Below are 11,425 nucleotides of genomic sequence, written 5' to 3' on the forward strand. Positions count from 1 at the left end.
ATAAACCCAGAAACACCACGTGGGGAGAATGGGGGTGGGGGGCAGGGCCTGAAGGTCTAACCTATTGGGACAGAGAGAGAGTGAGACCCACTCAAAGAAGTGAAACAACATTTTAGCCAGGCGGCTGTGTCTCTAGGGACCAAAGTCCTCCCCAAACCTCCTCTCAGGAGCTCATGGCAGGTACCGGCTTCAGGGCCTGGAGCTCTGGGGCTGCCTGCCACCCTCCGCCCCAGGAGTCCCCAGGCCACCGAGCCATATCATTTGCTGGGTCTCTCTTCCTTTCCTTCTTCTTCTTCTTTTTTGATTTGTTTTTTTATCCTTCAAACACAAGACAAAAATACACCTCATTTATCATCTTAGATATATATATTTCACTCTCACCACATAAATACAAAACATCCAAATATCCAAAACATTCAGAACAAAGTTAGTAGCCAGGATTCAGTGACACCTACCCATGTTTGAATCGTTCATTATTTTCTTCACTAGTTCCTAAAAGAAAAAAAAGAGGGGTGGGGGAGCTTCTGACGTAAATAATTTACAATAAAATTACTATTTTAAAAAATGCTCTGCGCTCGCTTCGGAGGAAGAAATACATTCTAGACGCTGCGGCACCTCGCCGTCTAGGTCTGTAGTTTTGGTTAAAATGCGGGTGGCCGTAGCTGCGGGGACGGAGGTTTGTGGCTCCGGTAAGGGATGAGGCTGTGACGGTGTCGCGGTCCGGGTTTCTGACTTGGGACCGTGGAAACCTGGGGGGGTGGGGGTGGGGGGGAGGGGTGTGGGGAGGGAAGCCTTTCCTATCTGAGCAGGTAGCTGATCTGAATACCGAGACTACCACACTGGAGGCCCGGTAGCCCCGCTGTCCCCGTCTCCGTCCCTGACACCTGGTCCTCCAAGAAGAGCTCTGAAATCCAGTCGTTTCCTGCGTGCTGGAAGGGCTTCCTGAATCCGGGAGTGGGGAAGAGGACGCAAAGGGCATCGATTCGTCTCCAAGCCCAGCAATTCTGCCTGCGCGTCGTCGGGGAGACGCTGGCGAGAAGAGCCGGGCAGCCGCCCTTCCCTCGCTCCCGGAGCGGGGAGCTGTCGTCCGTCGCCCCGAACAGCCTCGGAGAAAAGATTCTGAATTGTCTTTCACTAGCGGCGTTGGCTTTTCTTTTGCTTTTTTCCTTATAAGTTCCCGTTTAAAGTCATAACACCCAGAACTTGAATTTTGCATTGCCCCGCGGAGCGTTCTCTATCGTGGATTTTCGTAAGCCGTCCAAACTGGATTGTTACAGGAGTATTTAAAAACTGGTTTCGCTTCATCTGGTTTTATGTGGTAGTTATTACTCTGGCTTTATTGCTGATCCGATCAAATGTATCACCGCCGTTGCCCACCTTGACGTTTGGTGTTATCTCCTGAGGTCGGGGGTGGTTGTGATTGTTGCTTCTCTAGAGGTGTTGGGGGTGGGGAATCGGCAAGATTTGTCCAGCCAGAAAGCTGCGTGTGCATCGGCTCTCCCAAGCAGTCCATAAAGTGGGGCTCAGGGGCTCCCCAAAGCCCTGGTTTCTCTGGCAAGAGGGAGGAACGTCTTCCTTTTTGCTCTAACGAAACCTACCGGCTTTTTCAGCCCCAGGGCTCTGCGCGCAGCTTTCCTCTTTCAATATTCCTAAGAATGATCACCGGCAGCAGCGGCCCGGCCCGATCTAGAGCAGGTGGCCTGTGCTTTGACTTAGAACCAGTCTTTTCCTTCCAGGGCCTGGCATCGGTTGGGGCATCAGTTGGCTAATTCGGGCATTCCCCCCCCCCCCCCAATTCTTTGGATTCTCCTGGATTCAGAAGGAAGTTGGGGGGAGGAGAGGAGGACGGAGGGAAGGTAGAAAAACAGTAGCCCAAAATAAGATTGGTAGCAGAGACTAATGGGGAAGGAGAGCTGTCAGAGGCCTGGTGGGAGCGGGAAGCCCAGCCCAGGAGCCTCGGGCGCCGAATACGCGAGTCCATAAATATCACCACAATAGATACTATAAATATAAATACAGGCAAACAGGTAAAATCAGTCCAGCGCTTTTTTCTCGGCCCCTTCTTTATTGTTGGTCCGGGAGTAAGGCTCGAAGGCCGAGGAGCTCAGGTATCGGGCGGAGAGTTCTTGCAAATTCCCTGCCAGCGAACCGGCCATTGTCAACGGAGCGGAGGACAGGCGGCTGGCGACGGAGCCGAGCAGCGAGGGTACGGGTAGGCTGAAGAGGCCGTGGCCGGCAGCCGGCGCGCCCGCATGCAGTCCCCCTGGCCCAGCGGGCCCGGGGCCCGGAGCGCCGCCCACGGCCGGCGGGTGCGGGGACGCGGCGCCGGTGGGACCCGGGGCGGCGGCCGCGGCGGCGGCGGCGGCGGCGGCCGAGCCCGCCGCGGCGCCGGCGCCCAGGGCCGGCAGGCTGGGCCCGCGTAGCGCCGAGCCGAGCGCGCCGGTGGCGCAGGGCGGCAGCAGCGCGGGTAGGCCGGGCGGCGACAGCAGGCGGCCCTGCTCCAGCAGCCGCAGCACGCTGCACGTGGCGGCCGTCTCCGACACCACCGAGCGCAGCTCCGAGTCCTTGCCCTGGTCTTTCTTCTGCTTCGTGCGCCGGTTCTGGAACCAGACCTTCACCTGGGCGCAGGGGCGCAGGGAGGGCGGGAGAGAGGGGCAGGGGGAGACCGGCGTCAAGGGGGGCGGGCTCCCAGGACGCGAGGGCTCCGTGAAGGTCCCTTTCCCAGCCCCAGCCCCAGCCCCAGCCCAGCCCCGGTCCCAGCCCCACCTCGCAGCAGGAGAGGTTGCTGGCTGGGGAGCTCCCTGGGCCACCAAGAGTTGGACACAGCTGCACTAGGCTGGGCTTCCGGGTCGTGGAAGCGGGCCTAGGCTGTCAGAGATTATAAGTAAAGTATTAAAGATGTCCGTGATCCTAACTCGAAGGAAGACCAGAAGGAATTTCACCGGGCTGCCTAGCTACCTGCATGCATCCAGATGGGGATCATCCTGGCTTGTGAGCTCACATTTCCAGGAGAGGGGTGAGGCCTGAAGGCTGCTGTGTGGGAAGTAGGGGGTGGGTGAGGAGAAGTGTTGCTCTGTTTTGCTGGACCCAGGCCCTTGGCCCAACCAAATTTAGCCTCTGCCACATTAGTACTGTCCAAGGCTTCAAGAGGCTGTTACTTGCTTACTGGGGTCAGACTTGGCCATTAACTAGCAGCAAGCTGGGAAGGTGGCTGTAGAAGGAATAATTTGTGCAGGATGGACTTTATAGGCCAAGCTATCTCCACCTCCTCTCTCTGCCTCTGGATTGGAGGCTCTGAGTGATACTCTTAATTTATCACCTGTTCTCCAACATGAACTTTGGAATCATGGGAGGAAGTCAGGAGGCTGGGGTGAACCAAATTCTCTCCGCCAACCTCCCTCTCACTTTCTCATCTCCCTCTGTCCCCTCCTCGGGCCTACCTGGTGGCCCAGAATGGAGTTTAGCAGCTATATGGAAGGGTCTAGATTTTGCAAACCTAAGAGGGGTGGTAGTAGAGAAAACAGGAAAAAGCTATCATGCCAACTCAAACTCAAAAAGAACATTCAAGATGATCTGTCTTCAGTTCTCAGCTTTCTGCCCAGATCCCAGACCTAAAATGCTCCTTACCTGCTTCAGGGCTGGGCACAGGGAAAGAGACTGGCCCTCAGAAAGGAGTCTCCCTTACCTAGGCCAAGCTGATGCCATGCCCTCACCAGGCCCCAAAGCTCTCCGGCCCTGAAAAGTCCAGGGTCCAGAGTCTATGTGACTAACTCCAATAACGTCATGTGGATTTTACCTAAAGGAAAAGACCTAAAGCGTAGTTGGCAGTGATGGCTCCCAGGGCCCCAGATCTGCCCCTGATCCCATATATCATTGTCACAGAAGACAGGGCCTCCTAGGTGCCCAGTGGGTGCCCAGGGCTGGGAATGGGTCCAGACTTAAGGGGCAGGGCGGCCTGCCTGCACAGGCAAATCTCAGGCATGTGTGCCTTTGCAATCTAGTTGTCACCCTCAGCACCCAGGTGCCTTTGGCCCCAGCCCCATGCTTGAAGAACAGGCCTGGGTGTTGAATAAGCCTGGGGTCCCCAAAAATGGTGGTGCCTGGAAATCTGGCCAAAATGGCATGGCCAAGACAGGGACAAACATTGGTTCCTTGTGGAGCAGAAGAGGCAAGGAGGTTATTCTCAAGACTGTGATCTAAAAAGAATTCCAAAGGACAACAGTTGGGGCCTCCTGGGCTAGGCCAAGGAGGGCAGAGTGTAGGCCCTGTAAGACGTGAGGGTGTAGAGGGAAAGGAATGGTTTATGGAAGGGAAGGAATCCTGAGGTCTTTCACCCCATCCAATCTGCCTCCCCTGGGCATCTCTGTCCAGAGCCAGGCTGGGTACCCGGGAGGAGCCAGTTATAGAGATGGGGAGGCAGGCTTGTGCAGAACTGTGCACGGCCTGGCCACCCGGTACCTGGGTCTCGGAGAGGTTAAGCTGCCGGGCGAGCTCGGTCCTCTCTCGGCCCACCACGTACTGGCAGCGCTGGAACTCCATCTCCAGCCGGTACAGCTGCTCCGCCGTGAAGGACGTGCGCGTCCTCTTGGGCCGGTCCAGGTCCAGGCCCTTGGGCAGGATGATCTCTCGGATGGAACCCTTGGCATCTGAGGAGGGGGAGATGTCAGCCACCGGAACCCTCCCGTCTCCCTCCACCTCCCTGGCCGGAGCTGGCTTGAGGACACGGCCGCCAGCTGCCTGCAGTCTGGGGTGGGGGATGGGGGTGGAGGGCTGCGGTCACAGCCAGCCGGGGAGCAAAGACACTGTGCGTTTTGGGGAGCTAGGGGGCTAACTCCACACCTATGACGAGAGGCGGAACCAGACTTGGCCTTTATAGAGGCCTCTAGACATGGGAGGGGAAAAAAAATGCCAAATCAGCTGATGATCCTTCAGGCCTGGGAGCCTCGGCTGCGCGGTCTGGGTCCCCTTGTAGCCTGAGGGTCTCCAAACTGACCAGGCCGGGGCCCACCGTCCCCAGCTCTGGGGCGCGTAGACCAGGCTCGTCTCCCGCTGCCCCAGCGCCCCAGCCCGGGGTTTCCTTCTCTCCTGAGCCGGGGCGGCGGAAGGAGGGGGGACCCGGTCTGGGCCGCCGGGGCCTGGCTATCTGCTGGCGGGGGCGGCGCGGGGCCGGGGCCGGGGCCGGGCCTCACCACCGCCGCCCCTCTAGCCGAGCGCAAAACGCGCAGCACAGCGGGGCCGAATGGAGCACCGAGGCGACATCCGTGGCCCGGCGACCCAGCTCAGCCGCTTCTCCCGGCGGCGGCGGCGGCGAGTCTCAAGCGCGGCGCCGGGGCCCTCGGCCCAGCGCGCCAACTAGCCCGGCAGTAGCCGGCGTTCGGCAGCTGCCCTCCGGCTCCCGCACTGCCCTTGGGTGCACTCGGCCCGCCAGGGCGCAGGAGCCCGTAGGCAGGCTCGCGGCAGGTCCTCTGGCTCGCACAGCGCGCACTCGTCCTCCATAGTGTCCTGCTCCCTCTCCCCCGCCGGAGGCCGCAGCCCGGAGCCCCGGCCGGCCCGCGCAGCCCCTAGGCTCCCCAGCAGCCCAGGAGGCGGGGCCCCTCGGGACTCGGAGGGTCGAGGCTGCAGGAGAGTGCGCGCCCCGGGTGCGAGTGCCCAGCGGCCAGCCAGACCGCGGGTGGGGGTGGGGGTGGGGGAGAGAAAGGCCAGTAACTTTCTCCGAGTTCGCAGCCGACACCTCCTCCCCGCGGGCCTGCGTCTGGAGCCGCGCGCAGCTCGGGCCCCCGAGTCTTCCCCCAAAGCACACGCGCCCTGCATCCCGACCCCATTCCTACCTCGGACCAGGATCCGGCGGCAGTAATCCGGATCGGCAGTCGAATTGGATTTACTTTTGTTACAATCTTCCGCGGCGCCCGACGCGGAGAAGGCGCCCTGCGACTCCTTGAGGAAAGCGGCGGGGAGGCTCCCCTCCGCACCCTTGCTCTCCCGGCTCTCCTTGTGCGCGTTCTTCGAGACCCGGGCAGCCTCTGCGTCCGAGTGGCACCGAACGTCCATTTTGTCTGGTTTCCCGAACATGGGGGGGAAAAAAAAAGAAAAAAGAAAGAAAAGAAAAAGGAAGGAAAAAAAAAAAAGAAAAGAAAGAAAAAACCAACAACAACAAAAAAAGGAGGCGCCGCGGGCACAAAACCCTACAAAGGAGCTCCTGCGCCCAGCCCAGAGAGAGGCAAGCGGCAAGAATGAATGTCCCCGCGGGGCGGCTGCGGCGACCGCGGGCGGGTCAGCGGCGACCGGCGAGTGGCGCGCTCGCGGAGAGGCGGCGGGTCTGATCCAGGATCCCGATGGAACCGCGGCGAGGCCGCCTCGTCAGCGTCCGCGTCCTCTGAGCACGTCCAGTGTCCCCAGCCTGGCGATCAGGTAGCAAGCAGAGCGACTCCGAAATGCTGCGGCTCCCGCCTGTGGCTGAGACGGCGACTTCTACTTGTCCGACACCCGCGGGGACGTGCACTCGCTGTTGCAATTGATTACGGGTAATTTCGCAGCCCCCACGTTTCGGTTACCTCATGAATACACTAAATTGTTTGGATAATATATCAGATCGTAATGGATGGTTTCTGTCCTTGTCCCCAATCAAGTAGGGTTTAGCCAGTGAATAAACGGAAATGACTGGTCTTGCTTTCAGGAAACACACAATCAAAGACCCACACTTCCAGAAAAACTTTTGACAAGATTCATCCTGAATTGTTAGTACCATTAGCAGGCATTATTAACTTTCCCTTTGCCTTTGACCCTCCTGCTCACATACTGGCTAGAGGGGTTTTCTGCACACTCGACAGATAGAGCTGAATGAGGGAGGAGGGGGGGAGGGAAAGAGAAACCAACAAAAACCCTCGCACACCCTGCTGCAGAAGAAAGAGGTTGCCTCTAGGGGGAAAGGGGGGGGGAGTAAAAGTTTTCCCGAAAAGTGTCTCCCCAGAACTCTAAAAGCCAAGCTTTCGTCCCAAATAACTCCTCCTTAACACACCTCGACGCTGACAGCCATCTTAAACGGCCACCTCTCTTCATTTAGTGTTCCCGTTGGATTTTTTCACGCTTGCACCTCCGGTCAGCCCTGAGGCAGCCCATTCAAAGGGCAGCTTTGTACTCAGAGTCCAGCAGGAGAGAGGGGGGGAGAGGGAGAGAGCCGAGAAAATCTCAACTGTGAGATCTGCTTCAAAAAAAAAAAAAAAAAAAGTTTTCCCCTAGCTATTTCATTGTCTCTGCTACAATATCTTTGAGAAAAGCAACAGCCAGTAATCCAATAAGAGCATTGATTAGGCTACAATGATTCAATTCAAGCGCATGGCCTTGTGCAAGGAGCATGCTCCAGCCCTTCTCGTCACCTTGCCGGGGCAGAAGCCCTCTCCACGCCGCTCTCCCCATTCATTCCTTTATGGGAAATGCGGAGCAAAAGGAGTGAAAGATGGCAATTATCTAATTGGACTATTAACAAACAGTCCTCTGAGTGCGGCGGTCTGGCGTGGCTCCTGGGCGGGGGAAGGGCCGTGTTCCCTGCCCTCATTCACAAAGAGTGCAGGGGCCGGGGAGGAAAGGGGGTTTTTTAAAGGGAGTGGGGTGGCGGGGGGTTGGGAGGGGGGCGAGAGGAGAGATGGGAGGTTTGGCTGAGAATTTTTCCACACAATTCCCAGAATGGGGGCGGAGGCGGGCGGGGAAGAGGAGGGGGCTGGGGGCGGGGGTGTCGGCGAGAGGGTGGGAGAGAAGGAGGGAGAGGGGGTGCGAGTGTGTGCGGTTTGCTCCGAGGGGCTTCCGCCCGCCCCGCGGTCCTGCCGCCCCGCCGCCACCCCGCTCGACCCCGTGGAACGTCCGCGAGTGGGAGGGGCCTCTGAGCGGGGTCCTTCGCCCCTTCCCCTCCCCCTCGGGCCCATCGGAGGACCCAAGCTCGGTCCGGTTCCGGAAGCCACCTCTGGCCGTGGAGGCAGACCTTGGGCTTCTGCTTTATTTGAGTGTGTGTGTGTGTGTGTGTGTGTGTGTGTGTGTGTGTGTGTGTGTGTGAGATTGTCCTGAGCCACTCTCCGCAGGGAGGCGGGTCTCCCGGGGCCCGACAGACGGGTGGCCTGTCAGTCCTCTCGAGCTGTCGGCAGCTGGGCCTCCGGATGGACAGTGCCTTTGATTCCGCGCTCTGCCGGGTGGTTCGGTGGGGCCGGGTGGCTGGAGAGCGGGACGTGTCCTTGCAGCCGCCCTGGCCTAAAGATGTAGAGTGGGATGGAGACAAAATCCAGCAAACTCTCCAGTTACTTCCCGCCAGGCGCAAACGCCGGGTGGGCGCCCCGAGGCCGCGAGGGCTCCGCTCCCCAGCCCCTCCTGCGGGCGAAAGGCGCTGTCGCCGGGTCTTGGCTCCCCTTACCGCGTAGCCAGTGCAGGGCCCTGGGATTCGGGTCCTCCCGAAGGGGATCCGGGCGGTGGATGCAGCCCGCCTTTCCCTGTAGAGCTCGGCCAGAGGCAGTTCCCGGGGCCTCCTTAGGTGAGGAGACGATGGGGTCCCAAATCCCGGCCTGTGGCCCTTTCCTGTCATACCCTCAGACAGCTGGCCCGGGCCCCTTCCCAACCTCCCCGGGTCCCTTGCGCAGGAGGATTTGCCGCCCGCCTCGAGAGATCTGGAGGCCGTGGAAAGTCCCAGACCCAAGCCTTGGCCCCAGTGGGGCCACCTTGGTGGGGAGGGGGGTGTGTGGCTCCGGGTCCCTCATCGCTCCCAGCTGAGCCGCCTCCTCCTTTCTGCCAAAGCTACTGAGGCCCGTGAAACCCGCGCTGATACCTGCAGGGTCGGGTCAGAGGCCCAGAAAAAAGTCTTTTAAAATACAAATACTCAGTCCACCGCCTCTTCTGTTAGGTGGAGGAGGGGAACCGGCCAGGGAGCGAACTGCCGCCCTTAGAAAAGTCCAGCGCGGTGGGCAGTGGTGGCCCAGGGAGGTCCGGAGCTGTATATCCGGCACTGGAGGATACACCAAGGTAAGGCCGAATCCCAAATAAGGATTTGAAGTTGGGCATCAGAGACACTTGCCCCTCCCTTCCGGAGAATAACAGTGGCACATTTTGTTCTAAGTGGGAACTGTTTATTGAGCAGTCACGTAGGGGGTGCGTGAACTCATTTAATTTCCTTAACCCCTCCATCAGGAAGGTTAATCATATCCCAGTTTTATAGATAAAAAAAAAAAAAGGGCTCAGAGAGGTTCCCTAACTTGCCCCAGTCACACGGCTGGCAAGTGCAGAATTTGAACTCCAAGGTATTTACACTCTTCTTTAGCAACCCTGCAGGGCTTTGCCCTTTTTATTCCTGCTTTGAGTTTTTGGAATCTCTGGGTGCTCATGACAGGTATCCAAGGTACAGAGCAATGACCTTAAGGTCAATCCCAGGAATCGTGATGACCAAGCATCAGTTGTTATGGATTTTATCAGAACAGCATGAAATGCAAATGGAAACATGAACTCCTCGTTTGTGATAATGCTATTCATTTCTAGCCATGAGCATTTCTTAGGAGTCTATCACCGCCCCCCACCCCCACCCCTACATCAGCTGCCCTGGAGCGAATAAAGTAGTTTCCTGGATCCAAACCTACTGAATGAATATCTGAGAGCTGTGTCCAGGAATGCGCATTTTTAGCTGCCTCGCAGGGGATCTTTCCACAAATTAGGGTTGGGGGAACTGCACCTTTTCTTTCTTTTTAAATGTTTATTTATTTCTGAGAGAGAGAGAGAGAGAGAGAGAGAGAGAGAGAGAGAGAGAGAGAGAACAAGCAAGGGAGGGGCAGACAGAGAGGGAGACAGAGGACCCGAAGCAGGTTCTGCCCTGACAGCAGAGAGCCCGATGTGGGACTCTAACCCACAAACCGTGAGATCATGACCTGACCTGAAGTCTGATGCTTAACCAACTGAGCCACCCAGGCACCCCAAGAACTGCATCTTTTAAAGTTGGGTAAAGTTGGGGGGGCTCTGCTCAGTTTCATGAGAGCTGGGACGTATTTTCCCCCCACCTACTGGAAATGCAAAGGCTTATTGGAGAAGGGAAGAAATTGGGGTATTATGGGAACACACCTAGTTTAATTAAGCAGCCATTTACCAAGAGTCTAGAGGTGTCGGGACCAGGGCTGGATCCAGGATGGGAGCTGAAGCATCTGGGTCTCTTTACAGCTTCACGTGCAAACCCTTTACGGAGAGAACTCATGGGCCCCAGCTCCTCGTGGCTTGGGGTTGACAGCACAAGCGATGCCTCTCTATGTTCTGAGCCCTTGAAGTGACCAAATTCAATAAAGAAACATTCAACCCATAACCTGGTTTTGCTTTTTGTTATGCGTAGTACTTTCTCTGTGTGTGTGTGTGTGTGTGTGTGTGTGTGTGTGTGTGTGTGTGTGAGAGAGAGAGAGAGAGAGAGGGAGAGAAAGACAGAGAGAGACAGAGAGAGAGAGACTGGATTAAAATTCTGTGGGCATCCATCCAGAAAAACCATGACAGGTTTCTGAGAGGACACAGTGGAGGACGGAAGCCCTGGGATGGAAATTTCAGAGAAGCAGCTGCGACTCCCAGAAACTAAAGCTGTGTGTCCACTGGGAGAGAAAGGAGAGAGAACTCAATCAATTATTTGGATAATCTGAGTCAAGCCTGCACTACACAACCCATGAGGACACAGGGCTGCTCCAGGTAAAAGTGCTTTAATCCCATGACTAAATTTGCCTCCCTCCCCAGAGTCCCCTCCCCAAACGCCCCCCCCCCCCCATCACTGTCTGCAGGTGCAGACAGACCCAGAATAGAACTGTAGAGCTGGAAGGAGTTTTTAGAGATCATCTATTCCATAACCTTCATTTGACTTGACAGATGAGGAAAATGAGCCTAGGAAGACAAAGCAACTTGTTAAGGATTAGACAACTAGTTAGTGGGGGCATCTGTGCGACAATCCTGGTCTCCCAACTTAAAGCTACACCCCCACCAGCACCCAGTCTTCCCAGAACCTGAACAAGATGAATGCTCTCTCTGGGATTGGGTGAAATGATGCCATATAAATGAACTGAATCACAATCAGAGCCTTGAGGGTGCTTTTCACATGCCTTGCCTCTGCCCTGTCACCCCACCTGAAAGCAGGATCAGAGATAGTACATACACAGTGCTTTCCTTCCTACTTTCATTTTTTTTTTTAATTTCAGGAAGATGTAGGAGGGGGAAATATGCTGGTAGAAAATCTGAGATTTCCTTAGATTATGAGGGGTTTGGGACAGCATAACTTAATGTCTGAGACATCATTTTAAAAAGGACTGCATCGGAGGAGATAATACAACCCGAAATTAAGTTTCTTTGACAATGAATCAGGGCACCTGATAATAATGACTAAAAACAAGAATACCTAGCATTTACGCAGATATTGTCATCCCAGCCAAAGTTTCATGTG

The 11,425-nt window shown here is 56.7% G+C and overlaps 1 protein-coding gene across 1 annotated transcript; it reads right to left on the bottom strand.

The window, feature by feature from the left end:
• Window positions 1–792: 792 nt before the first annotated feature.
• VAX1 (ventral anterior homeobox 1) lies at window positions 793–6,086 on the bottom strand. Its single transcript, XM_053207175.1, has 3 exons — window positions 5,829–6,086; window positions 4,459–4,646; window positions 793–2,618 (listed from the first exon to the last, which is right to left on the bottom strand). Exons 1-3 carry the CDS (start codon window positions 6,067–6,069, stop codon window positions 2,034–2,036), a joined length of 1,014 nt encoding a protein of 337 aa, XP_053063150.1. The 5' UTR covers window positions 6,070–6,086; the 3' UTR covers window positions 793–2,033.
• Window positions 6,087–11,425: the final 5,339 nt, after the last annotated feature.

This window comes from Acinonyx jubatus, chromosome D2 (genome assembly GCF_027475565.1).
Source record: "Acinonyx jubatus isolate Ajub_Pintada_27869175 chromosome D2, VMU_Ajub_asm_v1.0, whole genome shotgun sequence".
Taxonomy (NCBI): domain Eukaryota; kingdom Metazoa; phylum Chordata; class Mammalia; order Carnivora; family Felidae; genus Acinonyx; species Acinonyx jubatus.